The sequence below is a fragment of the Artibeus jamaicensis genome, unplaced genomic scaffold (assembly GCF_021234435.1).
Source record: "Artibeus jamaicensis isolate MK-2021 breed Jamaican fruit bat unplaced genomic scaffold, CSHL_Jam_final contig_718, whole genome shotgun sequence".
Taxonomy (NCBI): domain Eukaryota; kingdom Metazoa; phylum Chordata; class Mammalia; order Chiroptera; family Phyllostomidae; genus Artibeus; species Artibeus jamaicensis.
In genome coordinates, this window is record NW_026521936.1 from 1,945,180 (window position 1) to 1,966,336 (window position 21,157).

A 21,157-nucleotide genomic window follows, 5' to 3' on the forward strand; every position below is an offset into this window, starting at 1 on the left:
GCTGCGGGTTCCATTCCTGGTCAGGTGCATGCTGGAGGCACCCGGGCAGTGCCTCTCTGTCTCCCTCTCTCCCCCTTCTTCTCTGTTGAAAATCAATACACATGTCCTCAGGTCAGGATTTTAAAAGAAATGGGAACTTAATGGTATGAGTCCACGAACCACAATTACAGGAGAGAGAAAGGTAAGGGAGGCCCATCCCAGTGGGAGCCACAGTGAAGAGAACAGGGCACCCACGGGCGGAGCCCTCACAGCCACCGCTGGCCCCCTGGAGTGCAGGCTGGGGACGCGGCGGTCACACAGAGAGCTTGACGTGCGTCCTGTGGGCCCTCGGAACCGTCGGGGGTCACCCATGACAGGGAAGCAGCCGGCCGTGCGTTTAGAGAGAGTTCTCTGTCGGCTTCGTCCCAGCCCTGGGGTTCGTGTGGCATCTGGGCAGGAGAGGACAGTGGCCTGACTGGCAGTGGCAGGGACATCGGGCAGAGGTGTGGCCTTGGAGGCTGACTGGGTGCCCAGGGGTAACTCCTGTGTTTCTTCTTAAATTTATTTTATTTTTAGAGACAGGAGAAGGGAGGGAGAGAAACATCCATGTGTGGATGCCTCTCTCACGCCCCCTACTGGGGACCTGGGAACCCAGGCACGTGCCCTGACTGGGAATCGAACTGGAGACTTTGGTTCACAGGCCGGCACTCAGTCCACTGAGCCACACCAGCCAGGGTGACTCCCATGTTTCTGGCTGGAGTGGCAAAGTGGGAACAGCTCCAATGAGGAGTCCACTGCAGGCAGAGTTCATTTGGAAAAAAAATTACACTCACTTTCGGTCATAGAGTTTAAGGAAAATGCTTGTAGGTCAGGGCTAAGCGGTCCAGTAAGAAATGCATATCTTAAATCTTAAAGTCACAGGAGAGTTCTAACTCTGTGCGTACATTTGGGGACCGTTCACTTCTGATCAGTCCTTGCGATCATGAAAGCAGGTGAAATAGCTCAGGAAAAAGTAAGAAAGGCCTTTCAAATCTGGACAGTCCCCAGAGTCTCCCTCCAGTGGCCACTTATGTGTACTACACTGTTCATTAAACATTTTTTATCTCAACCTGCATGTTCTGGATATAATAAATTTGTTCTGCTACCTCCAGATGCAGCGGCAGAGTTTTATTTTTGCTAAGTCAGATCTCCCACCAGTCCTTCACTCGCCGGACTGTGAAAGGGGCAGGCTTGCTGGGGGAGAGAGTTCCTTGGAGTCAGTCTCACAGAAACCGTTGGGATTCACCCCAGACAGAAATCTGAGTAAAAGATCATGAGGCCCACGCGTTTCCATTGCACACCCAGTTACCCATTTCTCCGCCTTTGGTTATGAATTTTTCACTGGGTCCAGAGTGTCCTGAACCCCAGTGTACTCCGCTGACTAGTATAAATGAGGCATAAGTGAAAGCCCCAAAGGAGGAAGTTTGAGGAAACATCAGGATCAAATGTGAGGACCCGGAAGAGCTTTCCCAGAAAACTTAGACCTGCCCCCCACCAAGTATCCAAGTACACACAACTGTTGCAAGCATTCAAAATGAAATAAAATTACCTCCTAGGTATCCCTGTGGTTAAATGCAACATAGTTAGACTGGACACCCGAGTGTCGGCGACGGCGACTAATTGGGAACCAGCTGGTTCCTTCTCTCCCCCAGCATCTAGCTGTCCACCAGCCCACGGCAGTGCAGGAAGCTCCCTCTGGGGTCTCTTCTTTTTCTCCAGGGGACTCTGTCCTCTTTCCTGCCCAGGGATGTTGCTGACTCCCCCACACATGTGTAACAGCCCCTCTTGGGGCTGGAGCGAGGGGAGAGGCTTTGTGGAGAGGCTAAAACTCGCACGTTAACTCGCAGCTCTTGGCTTGGAGTTCAGCTCGCCCTGCAAAGGAGGCTGGGAGCTGAACAAAGTGACTTCCCCCTCTCCAGAAAGCATGAAGTGGCTTCATTAAGGGAGTGGCTTTTCTCTCCCTGTGTCAGGAGGCTCAGATCTGCATGCCCACAAGGCCACTTGGTTTATTGCTGTAAAGCGCACCCAGCCGTAGTAAACAGCGAAGACTCAAATTTCTGATCTTCAGGCCACTGTAAATGTCCAGAGCGACTGGTCTCCTCCCCTGGCTGCTGTTTACAGTGGAACGTGCAGGCCTCTCGAAGCAGCAGCCATGGGAGCCTCTCGGCACAGCGCTGAATTCAGGAACTCGCCGAAGCTGAGAGCGGACGGAAAACCCCCGGTGCCAGACCACACTGCAGCCACGCACCTCGCCCAGCCACGGCTGGCAGAGCGCGCGCATCTGCCCCACCTCGGCTGACGGGGAAGGAAGGACAGCGGGGGCCTGACATCAGGGTGGGGCCCGAACCTCCCACTCTCACGGCTCTGGGGCCAGCCCTCCAGTCCGCCTTGGTCCAGGTGCAGTTGTTTGTAGTGTCTTCCTCCTGTCAGATGTTAATCCAAGGGAGGAAGGACACTCTGCAAAACCATGTGTCACATTCCCGGGCTCAAGGATAATTCCCATCCGTGGGCCCTGAATGGAACTTTTTGTTTAGGTCAGTAAGGTGATGAAGACACGGGGTGCACAGGTTTGAAAGTTGGGGGCAGAAGGGTGACAACAGGAGGGACAGCGAGAGAGGGCAGGTGTGGAGGTGCAACTGAGATGAGCCGCTGGCGAAGCCGGAAGGGTCAGCAGAGCGCTCGGCCCAGCCGGCGTGTCCCCCTGGAAAACTCGCCTGCGGGTCAGGTGGGCGCAGGAGAGGCCTCGGGTGGACGACTTGCTCTTCACCTGGCAAAGGGAGGGGCCCCAGTTTCCCAGCCTCACTCCCCCTGGCTGGGCCCTGGACAGTGACTGTAGGTGACACTGAAGCCGTGGGCGTAGAAGTGATTAGCAGCGTAGGTGGAATGGTTGTTCAGGGCCCAGCATCGTCTGCTGTGATTCTCAAACCCTGTGAAAGAGTTTCGCTTGTTGTTTCGCTGTACAAATGAGGGAGGGGCGATTTGTACACCAGGGGGTGGGGGTGATGGGGCCAGACCATCTGATTCCGCGGCCAGCACGAGGACCACGGCACTGCGGCTCCTCCGAGTGACAGGCCAGCCCGAGCACCCGTGAGCTCACCTGCTGCCGCCGTCCCCACCGTCCTCCCAGCAACACGTCCCCATGGTCCCCACCCTGGCCAACGTGACCGTCACAGAGAGGACTCCAGCGTGTCCCGTGTTCAGTTGCTCCTTGTGAACAAGAAAATCAGTAAGTGCAGGCTGTTGACAGGCCGGTGAGACACGAACCGCAGGACCCCAGGAGGTTTGGGAATTAGAATGCGGTGGATGTCAGTATAACCAGAAATCTGTCATTGGCTGTTCGGGGAAGATGCGAAGAGAAACAGCAGGGAGGTCGGCTTGTAAAAATGCTCAGTCCTCATCTGGCATTCAGGAAAGCCCACAGGGGAGATCTAAGACGCATAATTGAGTACGTACCTAGACAAGTGTGTTTTAGAAGGGCAGGCATCAGTTTAAAAGTTAAAGGTGCAGAAGGAGCTGTCGCCAGGTTGGGTTTGGGATGGGAAGGGAGGAAGCGGGACTTGGGTGTCACTGTGTCCTTTCCGGCACCACTTGACTTTGAAAACTAAGTTAGAACTTAAAGTCAGGCTCGAGATGAGTGCTGCCCATTGGGGAATGTTGAAGTCAGAATCCCACACCGAATAGCACCAGTGCCGTAGGAGTAAGTGTCTGTGGAAGAACTTGGGTGAGGAGCGGATGCGGCATTTCCCACTGATGACGTGCCGCGGTGGCCGGAGGCCCCGCCCGGCTCCTCCTGCCGCAGGAGATGTGCCCGGCCCAGGACGTGTCCCGAGTGGTCTCCAACTCGCGGAGCCGTCGGCCCCACCCCAGCCACGTCACCCGCCCTCGGCCAGGTCCCTGGCCGCTTCTGCCTGCCCCGGGTTGTCGCCGTTGCCCGGCCCCTCCGGGCTCGGACCTTCCTGCTGGCAGTGCCCACACTGGCCCCCGCTGGCCACCCCACCTCCTGCTACCGTGCGAGTCCTCGACGGACAGGAGCCTCCTGTTTCCCCCCGGCATCCCGTCCAGTGTCACCTGCCCCTCCGTGGCACTGACCTTGATGGTCAGCCAGCGCAGATGGCAGCTGTTTCAGTAGCCTGCAGGCGATGAGGCCATCAGACTACAGACGTGTGGCTCCGTTCACGGAGCCTGTGGGGGTTCCTCAGAATGAAGTCGTGGATCAGAGAGGGGTGGCGTGCTGGTGGGGGCCACGTCAGGGCGGTGCTCACGCAGCATCAGCTCCATCACAGTTACTACCACCGTCAGTGCTCGGGTCGCTGTGCAGTGGATCTTGTTCCCTGAGAACTTTGCATATGGAGTGGAATTGCGTCCAATTGAGAGAGGCAGCTGTTCACGGACCCACTGATGTAATGATTTACTGAGTACGAACTTTGCTCTGGGGTCAGAGGTTACGGAGAAGGTTCCCTCCCGGCCTTCAGGGAGCGTCCGGTCCGCTGGGAGCGGTACAGACTAACAGTAATAGTGCAGTACCCTCCTGGCATCGTGGGGCCCGGGGAGCCCTGGGAAAGGCACACGTGTTCCCTCGTGACAACCCCAAACCCGAGACGGGGCCCCGGACTTGTCAGAACAGGCCTCACTGCAGGGCACCGGGGCCTGCCCCCTGCTCATTAGAACCTGAAGCCCACTTCCCAAGAAGCCTACTGCTCACCGGTTCTGCCTGTGCACCACTCCGATCACACGCTGTGTCTGTCAGCACGTAAGACCAAAGCGGCATTCGAAAGGACGGGCCTTCAAAAGTAAGAGTGAACGGAATTCCTCCCCCTGGGGCGGCGCCTCAACTCTGACACCCCCGGTCAGGTCCAGGGGAGAGTCGCCTCCGTCGCCGCTCAGGAACGCAGTGAGTTCACCCAGATTCCGGGACGGCCCACCAGGGGCAGCTCCAAAGACAGCGTGTGAGAACCCAGACGCTTCCGGAAGGGCCGGAGCCACTGTTGGCGCCGTCCCCCTGCCAGTGGGTCCACGCGGGGCGCCCGAGTCGTTGGAGCCGCTCGGTGAGCATGCCGTAGAGCGGTGGGCTTGGCCTCTGCGGGGACACCTGCCAAACCAGACGAGCTGATCGGTCGCGCTGTCCTCCCGTCCTCTGGGGACAGTTCTGTCCAGTAACCAGTGCCGGGCCCCAGTAAACACTGACGTACTTGACTTTTCGCCCCCTTTGTGGAGAATCACTTCAGACAGCCACCCTTGTGTTGACACGGCGCCGCCTCAGAAAAGAGGAGCAGGCTAGACCGGACGGGGACTGGACAGTGTCCATTGCATCCCTGCCCTGGGGACGCAGCCTAAAGAGACAGGGCTGCCCTGCGTTGGGCCACAGTGCGGCTGGGGCCGGGGACCCTGGCGGGCAGTCAGCAGGTGATTGAAGGCCTCCCCCAGTTATGGCGAGCGGAGCCCCGCCCCTGGTGAGCCATGGACATGGCTTCACTTTCTCCCAGAGCTTGACAGCTGAGAGGGTTGCACCCGGTAGCCCAATTTTGGTTTCATTTCCAGACCTTCGGTGCCGGCCAGCTGGTCAAGGAGGGCCTGAACCACTGGGACTGTGCATTAAGCGAGATCTTGAGCCAGAAAGAGGACTCAGACCCCAAAGGGTAGCAATGTAAAGAGTGAAATTAAGAGTCTTTCTTTTCAGGTATTATTCTAACCAACGTCAAATAATATTCTTCTTCCCAAGAAAAAAAAAGGAGTATATATTCTCCTACCGAGGGCTATGATATTGCCATTTAAAAAAATAGGTAGCTGGAAACAGCATGGAGATTTTGGGGACAACTTAAATTGTGGATTCCATCACCACAGTGTCTCTACCTTAATGGACTCATTTACAAAGATGGTTTGCACTGACTTACTGGGGACGTGTTGCCATTTGCTTATCTGGATATCACTATATTCTACATACTTGTCTCTATGAACAGCAACAAACAGCATTAGTTAAATAAAGTTATTTTAATATCTCATGTCAATATTCTAAATTTAACTTAAAATTACAGCTTAAGCATAGCAGTACCAACACAAAGTTAATTTTATTTAAGAATAGTAGTTGAATGGAATATTGCATCTGTGCATAATTTCCGTAAAAAAGGGAAAAACTGAGTATATAAAAACTTACTTATAGACTGAATTCAGTTAATACATTGTGATCTTGGAAGGAAAGATACAGCAAAATTCAGTTTAAAAACAAACATATTTCAGGTGTTAGAAGAAGACTTTCCCCAAACAGTCTGCTTTCTGTTTAGCAGACTGGGCAGCGTCCCCTCCAGCAGACGGAGAGGAATTCGGAGAAGCTGTTTGAGGCGGGATGTCCGTAGCCCCAGGGTGGCAGGAGCGGGGAGCCGTACCCGGCACTGGCTGATTGGCTGGAGCAGGGTTTCCTCCCTTACATAAACCAGAGGGACGGCCTGGTGGTCCGGTCACTGGTGCGGAGCAGCCCAGGGCTAACTGACCGACCCGAGTCTTCCTTTCCTGGGAGAAACCTGGTTAAGGTTTGGCTTGCTGACGCAGGGCTTAGCATGAGCAACTCCATCTTGGCCTCAACTGGTGAGTGTGATATAGGTTTAGCATTAGAGTTAAGGGCTTTAGTAAACATTTTAAAGCACACGCTTATGTATTTTAGTCTCTAGCTGTGATAATAAGCGTATTCAGAAACGTATATATTCAGAAGGATTTTCTGCCCTGGCCAGTGTGGCTCCGTTGGTCGGAGTGTCGCCCTGTAAATGGAAAGGTCGCGGGTTCAGTTCCCCGTCAGGACAGAGGCTTGGGTTGCAGGTTCAGTCTCCTGTCGGGCATGTTTGGGGGACACGTGTCTGTCAGTGTTTCTCTGTTTCTTTCTGTCTCCCTTTCTCTCTCTCTCTGGACTCAGTGGATACACACACACACACACACGCGTAAATAAATACAAATGAATGAGGAATTTCTCCTCTGGTGATGCAGTTGAGCGTGAGCACGAGGAGAAAGGTCTTACACTCAGCTCTCAGTCCGTCTGCCCCAGTGGGCCATGCGTCATCCAATGTGGTGTTTTTACTTTGTCCTCTGAGCCGCCTTCCCACTGGAGACTCGGGTCCTCTCAGGCAGCGAGCGGGGAGGGGGCGGGCGCATCCTGTCTTCTCCGCGAGCTCAGGGTGCAGGCTGACGGAGAGCCCCCAGTGGGCTCAGCTCAGCACTCCCCACCCCGCACAGGGCAGCGTGTCCCGGGGAGTTCGGGGGGGGGGAGCACTCCCCCAGCTGTTTGCTTCCTGCGCCCCACTGCTGAGCACCGCGGACAGGTGATTCCCAGGCAAAGGCGGATGAGGAGCAGGGGTGGAACAGCAGAAACCTGGGTCCCGTTCCGACCCCCAGGGCTGCCAGCCCCCACCCGCCACACAGCGGGGCCGCTCCCCACTTTCTGCTCTGTGGGCATCCATCTGCTCCCCACGGTCCCCAGACTACTCTGGGCAGGAGCGGTGGCTCTTGACCTCTAGTAAAGTATTTCCTGTGCATGCACACAGATCACTGGTGGGGCTCCAGGCATCATTGTTCAGCAGGAGGAAAGGAAGCAGGGACGTTGCCCGTGAAAACCTAGATGTGAAAACCCAAGCAGTGGTCATCGTTCACCTCACTGCCACGAGCCAGGGGTCGCCAACCCAGTGTTTCTCCTCTCTTCCCGCAGGGAACTATTGGAACGCGGCCTCTTTCCCCAACCCCTCCTCCTACCTGCACTTCTCGACCTTCCAAGGGGAGACCAGCGCTGACATTTCTTTCTACTTCAAGACGCTGATCCCTCGGGGCGTGTTCCTGGAAAACCTGGGGAACACGGACTTCATCAAACTCGAGCTCAAATGTGAGTACAAGCCCTTGGTTGGCTCCGGGGTGGCCACACTGTCCCTCCCCACAGGCTGTCTCTGGCCCCGATGGCGCGGCGTCTTAGTCCAATGTCAGGGGCTCCTTGGCTCAGGACCGGCACTGAAACGCAAATCCTCAGTGTTAAGAAGGACCCAGGTCCTGGGCCTTGGACGGCTTGAGGGGTGCAGGCACACGGGGAGATGCCCCGTCAAGGATTTGCAAGGAAGGGACAGAAAATAAATTGCCCTGAGGATATGCAAGAAGGATGGATATTTTAATTTAAAATGATAGAGAATGAAGAGGGAAGAAGGAAGGGGGAAGGGGGGAGGGGGAGACATGAGTTGCCCTCACAAAATTAGAGAAGAGTGGATATTTAAATCTTCTTTCTGTGTTTGTTTTCCAAGGAGATGGGGTAGAAGTAGAGCCGTGTGAAATGATCAGGAAAAGGCGTAGGAGAGTGGGGTGGGCGGGCTATCACAGACGTGGGAGGGACGACGTAGGGTCCCCACGGGTCCGTGAAGCGGCGTGGACGGTGGCCGTGAGTGGTGCGGTGAACTTGGCCTCCGCCCACACACGCTGCGGAGGTTCCGTTCAGAGTCCAGTCCAGCGCAGTCCCCGTCATGGGGGCCTCTCCTCATCCGGGCGTGAGCGCAGCCGCATGGGTTCACGGTGCACAGACTTCCGAGTCCGGTGAATATTCGCAGAGGCAGACTCTGCGGGCTGTTTGGAGAAGGAGAGTCAGCAAGAGCAGGATGCAGCCGTGAGGGGAAACCAGTCGGTGCCACGGGTGTGGGGGTCTTGTCTTCAGGAGAAGACAAGAGGACCCAACACCCCACCCAGTAAAGGAGACAGTCGGTGTTGAGTGTTGTCAGTGCGTAGACACATCAGGCAAGTGTGACGGCACCACACAGCGAGGCGGCAGGGCCTATGGAACATGTGTGTACCCCTGTCCCCCCGGGGCCACAGCAGTGTCTGACACACGGGGGTGGCCGCCAGGTCAGCACTGCTGAGGGAAGGGAGCAAACGCGTGGGCGCAAGTCCACACCGGGGAGGGCTGGCGGGGCGGGAGCCCGTCACCGCGGCCGCGGGACTGGGGACCGAACCGATGAGGAGCACGCGGGGACTTCCCAGGGAAGCAGGTCTAAGGCCAAAGGGAACCGTGTCTCATCCCATCACTCCTATCACAAGACAAACAAAGCTGGTGGGCCGAACGCTACCATCCTCGGGTCCCACGATGACAGCAGTAGAACGGGGGACGGGGGGCGTGTCTCACAGGAGGGTGCGCGGCTGAATGAGGCTCGGGCGCCATAGGAGAGAAGTGCCCACGGGGCGGGGCATGCCCTGCCCTCCTGGCCCCAAGGTGTGGGCGGGGCCCTGGGGAGAGAGGCTGCAGCCCCGAGGGTTCGGGGAGCTGCGGTCAGAGGAGGGCGTGATCGATGTCAGGGACCGCGGGATTTTCATTCGTTTAATAATTTAAAAGAGATTTCAGAGGGCACAGTGGGAAATTTTCTAAGGCGATGCTCACGGACTGGGAAACACTGAGGAAAAGCAGCCGGCAGCGGCTGTGAAACGTGAGCACAGGCTTCCACGGTGGCGAGTTTGCGCTTTTTCCGACATCGGGATGACTCAGAAAACGTTGGCATTTCACAGGCGTATCTCCACGAAAATGGGGGCCAGCAGCCCAGGTCCTCCTAATCTGGAGGCACGGTATTAAGGGGCGGCTTTCCTTGCGCAAGGCGCAGCCTCCCGTGACACCCGTGGGCGGGAGGGACACTGCAGTGCACGGAACCGATGAGTCAGGAGGAGCGAACGGACAGAACGGACAGCAGTCCGTCTCCCACCGCTCAGACCTGGGGCAGCTTCTCACACTGCAGAGCCCCACTCGTGGGGCAGGAGGGGCGTCTGACTCCACCCCACGGCCCGTCTGACTCTGGGTTGCTACCTGGGTGCTTTATCTCTCTTACGTATTCTGAGTGCTTATCGGTACAATCAGGCGTCAGCACCCAGGTTTTTCCTTCTCACGCCTCCAAACCAACTTATTTTATCAGCAGAGACTTAGGAAGAATTTTAATGTTCCTGCTACTCTGCAGGTCTAACTCTGAGTTCAGTTTGTATCAGAGCTTTGGGATCTGAACAGTGATTCGGACTCGGTCATCACAGTACACGAGGGACAAAATTGCACCTTCAAGAAAAATGTTGAAACCAGAATAGCAACACGATTGTGATTTTTAAGAAACTTAATAAATTTCTCCAGCTTTCAATTTAAACTTTTCAAATTCAGTTATGGACAAAAAACTTTAGAGATGTCAATTAAAGATGAAATGTGTGCTATATTATAGGCATTGAAATATATTAGCTGTGTGCCTTTTACTAAGTATTAAAAGGTATACAAACAATTGGTAAATGATAAAGTTACATTGACTTTACCAGGATTACTTGTGGATCTTACCGAAGGGACAGTTATTGGAGTAAGTGGCACAGGGACCCTAGAGTCACGAGGAGGCATTCCTCTGATAGGAAGAATTGCTCATTACCTCAGATGCTACTGATTCAGCCACGTGTGCTGATTTGGAAACTTCTAGAAGCAGTCGGGAGCTCCTCCTATGCTGGCCACACGAGTCACCTCTCACTGAGCGCTGTGGTTCTGGTTACCTTCCTCCACACTCCAGGGGCGTCTTTGGAAGACCATCCTCCTGCTAAAATCCTGCCCATGCAAAAAAAATTTTTTAATTGTCCCCTGAGGTTTTTATTGATCTTTAGAGAGAGAGTGAGGGGGACATGGATGCGAGAGAGAAACAGCGATTGGTTGCCTCCTGTACACACACCCCAACCGGGCATCAAACCCACGGCTCGGTCACCTGCCCTGACCACTTGCTTAGGCTTGAACCTGCAGCCCTTGGCTGTGCGGGACTGCGCTCCGGCCAGAGGAGCAACCCAGCAGGACACGAAAGATTTACTTTACTGCACCTTGATTTATTAAACATGTGTAAGGGAGAAGTCTTCCATTTTCCCAAACACAACAAAAGTTCTACAAGGCAATTAGTTCAGTGCACAGCCTGGAAAATCACAGGCGTCCTCGTTAAAGTGGCTGAAGACGCTGTATGTTGTGTGTCATTACCAAGGAGGAAGGCAGAATGTTTGCGGTGGTTTTCTCATTCTCCCTGATTGTAATGTTTTGTGCATCGTTTATTGTGTGTAGTAGGCCACAGAACGGTTCTCTTCATAAGATGGCCTGTGACGGTGTCAAAAAGACCAGCCCCCAGAATGGGCCCGCCGGTGGCCGGCTGGAAGACAGCGCATTCCCAGGGAGGAGGCGAGCGAAGGGGCCTGGAATCACGGCTCCGATCTGCGGCCGCAGCGGGCGGCGTGACGTCATGGCTCAGGAGTAAACACACGGAGGTGGGCGCAGCAGCAGCACGGATCCAAGTTGCAGTCGGGTTGGAGACCCTGCGCCTGTCACTCCAGCAGCTGACGGGGTCTCTGCAGGCTCCCTGTGCTTATGGAAACAGGGGCCGCAAGCAGGAAGCATCGGTGTCCTGGGTCTGCGGCGGACGTTCTGATGCCGGGAACCGATTCAACTAAGGATGACGCTGGGGACCAATTAATTCAAACCTGGTTTTGGAAAAAGACGGAGAGAGACAGTAAATCGGAGAGCGAAGCTTCGTCTGAATGCGGGGAGGGAGGGGCTGGGAGGATCCCTGGAAACAGCCCAACCAGCTCCCTCAGAGGCCCGGAGACGGCGTGGCGGCGCGGGGTGCACGCTGCACCGGACAGACACCGGCACGCAGACCGTGTGCCAGCACGTCGGCCGACTGGACATCAGTTGGGAACCTGGGAGGAACGCTTTTCAAAAAATTAATTCAGGGAGTCATCTTTTTAAACGCACATTTTTCTCAAGTTACCAGATAATTTCTAACAGCAAGGAAGATAGAAACTTCTAGGAGACAAGAAACATGAACTCTAGTATAGGACTTGGGTCATACATTCTTCTTAAATACTTCAGGGGGAGAAGACTGGTTTCTATCTCTATAACATTCACTTTTTTTTTTTAGTTTTGTCATTTAGGTGCTTCTCTGTTTACCAAAAGACTGTGTTATAGGAGACTATTCAGAACTTGGATGTATTTATCTACAGACGTAACATTGCAAATGAAACTCATATTCCACAATTCGCCATGGGAGCTTGGTTGCTTGTCTGCTTTTTTGTTTTTCTGTATGTATTGATTTGAGAGAGAAGGAGATAAACAGTGATTTATTGTTTCACTTATTTATGCCTTCATCAGTTGTCTCTTACATGTGCCCTGACTGGGGATCAAACCTGCAACCTTGCTGTATTAGGATGATGCTGCAACCAACCAAGCTACCCGGCCTGTCTGTTTGCTTTCTAAGTGCGGCTGAGAAGTGAGGCTGCGTGTGTCACCCCACGGTGTGGGTTCCAGATTCCAGGGCCCATTCGATGTGGAATGGGAACTCGAGGACCTAAGGACTTCCGCCGGTCTCTGCAAACAGAGCTCATCTCAGCAGGGAAGCTCGGCTTTGCCTCGAGGAGATTCCGGGCACAGCGCTGCGCCTCTTTCCTCTAGGGGGCAGTGCGGTGGGTCAGGGAAGGAGGCTGGGACACCCACGGGGGCACCAAGCAACCTGAGGCTCCCAGACGCCCCCAGCCCCTTCTCTGTGTGCTAAAACTTTACAGTTCCATGAATTACAGAAATCCACCAATTCATTCAAATATCGTATCACAACCTGTGGATAGTTTGTGGCAACCAGCGTTCTGATACAAAGCTGGAGATTGGAACCAGAATAAGGCCATTACAATACAATTCATCCCTTCAAAACTCCAGTGGTCCAATGGAGACCCTTCGGATGATTTTGAAGCCTATAAGTAAATTTAAAATGTAATAAGGTCAGGAGAGATTTAGGAGTAAGAAGTTGTTCTTATTGGGAATAAGGTGAGCTGTGTGACGGCAGCTCTGGTCCAGGAACTCCTTCCACACAGGGATTCGAGATCAAGGCTCCGTCTTGTTGACGGTCCACCTGCTCCTAGAGTCTTTCCGAGTCCAGTCGGCAGACAGAGGAAGGAAGGGTTCTCGTCCCATTGGTGGTCACTGGTCACATGGCTCCACCCAGATGCCCGGGGTGGGGACACACAGCTGTGTGGCCACTTTCACAGGTAACTGTGGAAAGGAGGCAAAAACTTCTCATGAGACGTTGGCGGTCTCTGCCACAGATACCGTGGCAACTGAGAGTAGTGACCTTTCACCTCTCCTGAAGACAGCAGGGTAGGTTTCCAGAAGAGGCAGCAGCGTGCTGCCTTGAAGGCAGAGAAGGGAGAGGGAACAGCACAAGCCAAGGCACGGAGAGGAGCCAGGCCGTGGAGCGTTCGAGGAATCGGAAGAGCAGAGCTGAAGCCCAGGGACCGGTGGAAGACGTTTTTCGTTGAAGCAGTGAGACCCACGCGTCTGTCTGTGTTGAGAGTTGAACAGAAGGAAGCCCACCGGACAGAAAGCCTCCTGGGCGATGACTCGTTTTACTTGCCTCTGCGCACAGTGTTCAAATGATCCCCTTTGGTTTTCCGCGTCTCTGGGACTCCAGCGATGAGAACTAATGGGAATGCCAATGTCTCCCCTGAAGAGCAGCTGATACTTAGTATTCTACGGGGCCTTCCTGGGGAAGCGTTGCCGGACCGTGAATAATGAACACAGCGTCTATCTGTCAAGTGTAATTGTAACACTGAGTTACGCTTCTCTCGAGTCCTGTACACATGAGTTTAAACTCCGCATGGGCTGGCCCTTCAGACCTGTGAGGATTTTGCTGTGAAAGGATAGCGTGCCCTCGGTTTGAGCCGTTTTTAACAGGAGAAGGTTTGCATCCTGTTCAAACCGATTCTGTGGTGAAGTCTGACCGCTCTCTCTTTTTCTCATCTTCTCGCATGTCTTAAAAACAGGAAGGGAGGGAGGGAGGGAAGGGGGTTTCAGTCTGGTTTTCAGTTTCCTCTCATTCTCTGTCTTTAAACGAAATCCCCCTTTTGCATTTTGATTAGCCCCAGATGAAACACTTGTTAAAATTACAGAACACAGTTGCTTAAAATGTTGCCAGCCTTTGCAAAATGAGTGAAAATTATCAGATGGGAACTTTTCCTAAAATTATACAAATATTGCTTATTTTGAATGATTTAAAAATCCAGAGAAGCAAAAAGAATAAACAAAAAAAATCAGCTATACTCCCATATTCTCTACCCAACTGAGCTACCAGGCCAGGGCTTATACGCCCATATTCTAATGCATTGAATACTGTTCTTTTGGTGCGTACTTTGACCAGCATTTTCCTCTGCCCTCACATACAATGTTTTACCCGTGTGAAACCACATGCTACGTACTGTTTCCACCCTACTTATTTCATGTGACAGTATTTTAGAAACACATTTTCATGTCGATTTTTTTAAAACTACACAACAGTGATTTTCTTTTCAACTGAGGGCAGAGAATAATAGATCAGACTCTCCAAGAGAGCACTGTAGTTTAGAGAATGATAATTGTATATTCATAAAAGACAAAAAAAAGGCTAGGTTTTGTTGTACGATCTACAGAATATAATGTAGCAAACAGAAATGTGTTAACTGGGAGGATGTTCATCTGAGACATTCAGGGGGTGGTTCTGTCCCCCATCCGCCTGCCACATCTGGGCACCAGCTTCTGGAGACGACCGTTCGATTATTCTGTCGACAGCTGCAGACTTGGATTAAAGAAGATTGGGAAACACCCATCCCCGTGGCCAAGAGCTCTGTTTGACCAACAGTCCCTCACCGTTGGGCCCAACTGTGAAAGGACAGGTTTTCCTCCCACTCTCCCAGCTTCCTGTCTCCCGTTGGCAGTCTGACGTACCGCACGGTGGCAGACCTCACGCTTTAAGGCCGCTGTGGCCGTTCCAGGCTCTTCACGCACCACGGCTTCAAGCAGCCCGCGGGCCCCAGCAGGGAGACAGAAGACCCCACCCGGGAAGGCCACGCCCAGCAGGGCGGAGCCCCGCAGGGTGAGCCCGCTCCCAAGCCAGCCATTGGTTCACCGGGTGGAGGGGGTGCCCCGCCACCGCAGGGCGGAGGCGGGCCAGGAGCTGAGCCCCGCTCTCAAAGGAGGCGTGCTAGGGAGAAGCCGCGTCCCCTTACTCAGTTCATGAAAAAAGCAAACACGGGTGTTCCAACCCTGTAGAGACCGGCCCCAAAATGAAAGGGGTGGGAGGGGTTTGATGTATGCCGTCTCTAGGGAGGCAAAATATTTATGCAGTATAATCAGGAAAGTTGTATTCTCAGGGATTATCATCAGAAATAAGGGGAAAGGAAGAGTGCTTTATAACGAATCATTACTTTTATAAAACACTATCCATTTCCATAGGAGACATTGTGATTTTCTGTCTTTTCTCAGAGGTGGAAACATTTGACTTCAGGGTCTATTAACTCTTCTTCAGTGTTCATTGAGTATTTCTCCTGGGACATTTCAACCCCTGGAATCTGAGATCCCGTATTTTTCAGAATTCAGCCTAAGATTCGTTGTTTCTAACATTCTTACTAAACAGAAGAGAATGAACAGAGTTAACCAGTCGTAGCTGCAGAAAACCTAATGACCATTTGGAGTAGCTCTGCCTCTCCTGCAGGGGTCCCGGGGAGAAGGGGGCTGCTCAGAGGAAAGCGTGTTGTGGAGCAAGCCCTTCTCCCGCCCGGTCTCCCGTCTCTCTGCGTCCCCACCCAAAGTCTGTGGGCGGGGTCTCCCTTCCTCCCCACCCCGCCCAGACTGCAGATGCACTGTCGTTGACCCACCTCTGGGCTTCAATGGAAAACTGAGTCAGTCTCTCGTTCTGTCCTGTGCCCAGAACATAGAGGATGTGGAATCTTCACCGGGCACTTGCTTTTGTTTCTTCAATCAGGAAGCGCATGTCCAGAGTCACACCAAGGCAGCGCTGAAGGGTGTGCTAGACAGGACAGTGCTGCAGAACAGAGACGGGCAGTGCCCGCGGTGCGGCCCACAGTGGCGGGAACTCAGCCGCGCAGCCGGATGCAGACGTCCCCTGGTCGGTCTGTCTCGCAGTGGCCGCGGTCAGCTCTCACCGGCCGGCCTGCACCTTGCAGAGCCTTGTCCTTTCCTCCTAAGACCTTGTCTTGGCTTGTCCCACACTAGGTGCCCCCATCAGCACAGCCAGCCAGCGCTCGGCCATTTCCAAGTCGTATTTAATTAATGTACTGGTATGGCGTCTCCGTACAAGCTTTTGCTTGGGCCACCTGAACGCCCATCAGCTTTTTCCCCAGGTCCACCTCTTTCAGTACCTGCTTTACTGCCTCCCTTGGACCCCAAGTCCCAAGTTCCAAGTCCGTCCTCCTTGAACCCTCAAAGCCAGGCTCTCCCTGACGTCACCTGCAGTCACCCCCGGAATTAGCCCAGCCTCCTCCGAAGCCCATCTCCCACTGCCCGTCTTGCGGCCGAGTCTGACTGTGGCCGGGAGGAAGGCTGCTTTGACGTCCGTCCCCTCTCGGTCCACCCTCCCCGCCCTCTCTGCAGCACTGCCCAGCATCCAATTTCACAGTCTCTCTGAAGCAGCGCCCGCAGCTCCTTTTACCACAAGCGCCGTGTCCTCACAGCCACCATCTGGGACTTCCATCAGTTCTTTGAAATGGGTGCTCTCTGCCCAGCCCGGGGGTCTCCACTGACCCCAAGCAGGAGGGCATTTTAAATCCCGACGGCACGTCTCTCACTGGGGCTAGGAACTGTTTCAAGCCACGCATCATTTTGGAAAGATTTCTCTGTCTTTTGCCTTTTTAAATCATATAGGTCCATTAATATTCAAGAAGCTATTCTCAAAAGGCGGTGAAAAGCAGAGAGAGAACTAAAGTTAGAAAGGCGTTGGGTTTTAGAGACAGCTCTGTGTTTGTGGCCGGTGGAAGGTCCCTTCACTTCCTTTCCCCGACCGATGTCTTTGCTGGTGAAGTTATTTTTAATCATAATAGAAAGCTGAACGGCCAAAATACGTACAGAGAACTATTTCTCATACTCAAGAGGTTATCAGGATACCAGAGGTTTTAAAATGAGCTCATAACACTTACAACACTGATTCTGAAGCTCCAGGCATTGCCTTGAAGAATTTCCAAAAGACTTCAAATAAATTTTCTTTGCCAGTGTTCATTTTCAGATGTGTTTTAACACCAAGGTTTTCGGTGTAAATATGCATATTCTATGTTCACCAATGAATGCTAGACTAAAGGAAAACCAGGTTACTTTTTATTTCCTGCAGATGTGAAAGGTGGCCCCATGTAGTTAGAAAAGCAAATTGTAACTGTGCTGGGTTGTAACTGATGTGAGCATCTCCCAGACTCCGCCTCCTTGTTCGGGGGTGAAGCTGGTTGGGCATCGCTGCGTTCTGGGAAGCCTCCCTGTCTTACCACTGCTGGCTTCACTCACATCCTTCTAAACCCGAGTGATTCCTCCTGTTTTTGCCCGTTGACACCAACCGCAAACTTAGTCCGCAGCCTCACAAGACCACACACACTCGGACCCTTCTCGCAAGCCCAGGGGGCCCCCGGCACCGCCCTGGGTTCAGGCAATCCTCCAGAAGGACTCGCGGGACCCACCAAAGGCTGTGGCTTCCTCTCGGTTACGGTTATGGCAGGGGGAGGACGCAGACGAGAATCAGAATGGAGAAGGTGCACAGGGAGGGCAGAGCCAGGCAGAGTCCCCAACGCCGGGAGAGCCCTCCGCCAGGGGTCACAGCAGGGACGTGACCATATGTGCACGGGGACTGCCCGCATGGCGGCTCCACGGCCCCGGTTCAGCGTCTTCCTTCCGGCCCATTACAGAGGCAGTGGCCTGTCCACTTGGCAGATCCCCGTCCCTGCAGAGCTTGAGCTGTGTGACCCAGACCTTCACCCTATCTCACGTTGGTGGGCTGTCGGGGGTGGTCAGCCCCCACCCTCGTCACACGTAGACTCCGCTGTGACCCAGGGTCCCAAGTAGAGGCACTCCTGTCGGACCTGATACTTTGAGGATTCAGCTGTTACCTTTTCAAAGCCAAGGGCAACGTCCAGACCTCGCTTTGGAAGAGGTGAAACTCTTTCCTACCCAGTTTGAAAATCTTTCTCTTGGTGACAAGGAAGTAAAAACCTCCCCGGACCTTCTTCTTACAACGAACCTTGTTCATCCTGGTGTTTCTTAGGCAAGAGTCCGGGCCCGGGGTCCTGCCTCAGCTGCCAGAATCAGAGTCTCGATGAGAGCAGCCTTGACGTGCTGCATTGGGAGCGCGTTCCTTTAGCACTTTCTCACGTAGGCCAGAATTTGGGAAATTACACTGCAAGGCCTTTGTTGCTGAGATTTGAGTAATTAGGACCCAGGCATCACTTCTTGGCCTTTCAGACAAGATCAAGTGTAGGCCCTGGGCAAGGTTCCTGTGCCCAGGAGCAGAGTGGTGAAAATAGCATGAGATGTAGAAATGAGAGAAAATCCTGCTTCTGGCTCCACTGCCACGTTTATCTGAGACAAACCTTTGTTTCTCGCATGTCGTCTATTTGGGAACAGCACTGGGTACAGTTTGTTTCAAACAGACGTAACTGATGCATCAAGTTCCTCGGTTCAGAAAATGGACGCGGGGCAAAAGTAGGTTTACAGTCAGTGGGCGAAACACTGTGTTGATTCCTGTAGATTTAGTAAGTGTTGCATTATTTTCCATATGAACAACTGCAAACCTCCCTTTGCCCCACCCTGTACGTTGTTACTTTGTGTTCTTAGGCAGGGTTGGAGGACTTCGGAAGTTACTGCTGCCGTAGGAGGGGGGAAGAGCAGGACCAGACAGGAAGGCGGGGCACCCAGAGTCCAGGTGGGGCACCTGGCCTCAGACGGGAGCAAAGACATCCTCTGTGCTTCTTCCTCCTTTTCCTCCTTCCTCTGATGCCCGCAGTGACCTCCTTTTCAGCCCCCCACCTTGTCTTTTAACCTTCCTGTGCCTTCCTGTTCTTTCTCCTAACGTGCGTTTAGCCCTCCCTTCATGAAAAAGGGAAACAGACCATGTATTCATAGCATTCCTCACTGCAGAGTGAGGCTAAAACACCTCCCTCCCTATTTCAGTGTTGTTTCACGGTTAAACGAGATTTTGTACAGAGCCTCCCTTTGGAGGTCATCAACCCTTGAACTTCACTTTAGAATGGAAGGAGCACAGCACTGTCAAAACCGCAACAGTGTAGCTGGTCCTCTCAGCTCGCTGCTTGTGTGTATCTCTTCCCTTGTCTTTTCTCTTCACCTATTCTTCATTGAATGGCCAAATTCTTTTCTGCTACTTCAAACTGACACTTCCAATTCTGGTGCCTAAATGTTACCTCACCTGCAGGGGGAACTCAGAGCCCCAAAGTGTACTTTCCTGGTCAGTTGTTAGATTTGTCACTTGGTACATTTGTCCCGCAGTGATTTGTTTGAGAAAACTTGAGTGAGAACGAGGGCGAACAGCGCCACCTGCTGGGATGAACGGGAGGGGAGGCGAGAACGCCAGCAGCTGTCCATGGTCACATTCGGGTCCCTGCTTCCTCACGTTGGGGGGCGCGCAGAGGTCGTTTCTGCCGTCCCCACTTCCCCCGGAAGCCAGCATGCCACCCACACTGTGCTCACCTCTTCCAATGTCTGCTTTTCCCTTTTAGTGATGCACTGTCCAAAACTACCGTTAAGACGAGCTGTATTTAATTTTATTATTTCTCTTAGAATTTTTTGGAAATTGGACCACAGTGTGGTGGCATTTGAAGGGACCTTAGAGATCCTCTGCCTCAGTGTTTTCAAAAACCTTTGGCCACAGAAACCGGAAGGTGCAGATGTGCGCCTCGTGTTGGACACCGTAGAGGGAGGCCCCCACAGGAGGGAAGGGGAAGACTGGGACCCCCGTACACGCACCGCCGAGCCGCTCCCGGTGTCCGTCACGGTGCTTTTAAGTGCAGTAACAACGGCTTGACCAGTAGCATGTATCTCCTAAGAAGTCTGGAGGTGGCCACGGGAATAATTCAGGGGCTGAACAGTGGCCCCGAAGAGCCGGGCTCGTCCCATTGCCTCCCTCTCTGCTCCGAACGAGTCTGGTGTTTACGCGGTGGATTCAGCGGCACGAGCACGTGACTTCGCTCAAGATCAAGGGGTAAAAGAGAGACTGACTGTTCCTTCTCTGATGAGCTAAGAAAACTGTCCCAGAAGGCCCCCTGCAGAACCCCTGCCACGTTTTATTGGCCAGCGAGGAATCTCATGTTCCATCCTAACAAGGTTAGGAACAGGGAATCACCGAGTTTGACTTAGACAAGTCCAAGTTCAACCTGGTAGGGCCATCCTTACATGATGCGGAAGGTTCTGTGGAAGCGCAGAGACTCCCGGGCAGAACTGGGTCAGCTCAGGAAGAAAAGGTGGGGAGTGACTCATTGTTGGGGAAAGTGTTTCCCGGGGTCCGGGTCTGCCTGACTTCTGAGCGAGAGGCGCCGAGGGTTCTGCTCACGGCCCTTTAAAGGTGCAAGGAGAGCTGGCAGCCGCGGAAGCTGGAGCCTTCCTCTGAAACAGAGGGCAGACCGGTTTCTGGCCAGGATCACGAAGCTCCGGTCTCTGTCCCCAGGGAGGAAGGCGATCAGGTTTGCTAACAGCCCTTTAAAAACTGCAGTTTCCTAGGTTCAGAGTTCTCGGCTGTGACCCAGCCTTCGCCTGGGCTGCTTCACACGTCCCCAGGGGACTTGGGAGACCAGGGAAACCTGTGTGGACATCGAGGTATTGTTACTGCTACACTGTGAATAACGAAGTCCCTTGTCTCTGGCCCACCAGTTCCCCGTCCACGGCCAGCGTCCCTCCGTGGGTCGGTGGCAGGCCAGCTGGCTTCTTGGCCTGCAGGAGGAACCCCGGACACTTCCCCGTTCTGATACCAGCGGTTGCTACGGCGATCTCTCTGATGAGCCACGCGAGGCACAGCCAGGCCTCTAACACTTCCCTCCAGCAGTAAGAACGTTTTCCGTCTGTAAGAAAGCCCTTGTCCCAGGCGGAAGCAGGGCAGCTCCAACCAGAGATGCACGATGCCCGCCGTCGCCAGCCTGGCGCCTCTGACGCTGCCTCCCTCTCACTGGCTCTCTGACTCTCTAATTGTCTCCTTTGAAATGTCAGTGCCTCTCACCCAGAAGACCGGGAGCAACTGGCCGCAAACTGAACTTCAGACACAGTTAGAGCACACTTGCCGCGTGCAAGGTGATGGGGTTTTTCTCAAAGGCGGCCCCTAGTGATGCCAGGGAAGCTCACGTTGAA

General features: G+C 53.6%; 1 protein-coding gene across 1 annotated transcript in view; it reads left to right on the forward strand.

Annotated features, from left to right (window-relative positions):
- Positions 1 to 21,157, forward strand: part of CNTNAP2 (contactin associated protein 2) — a 1,645,556-nt gene that overhangs the window by 1,465,471 nt on the left and 158,928 nt on the right. Inside the window, exon 16 of the mRNA XM_053671916.1 lies at positions 7,706 to 7,876. Within this exon, the coding sequence (XP_053527891.1) occupies positions 7,706 to 7,876 (171 nt within the window). The remainder of the gene's footprint in view (positions 1 to 7,705; positions 7,877 to 21,157) is intronic.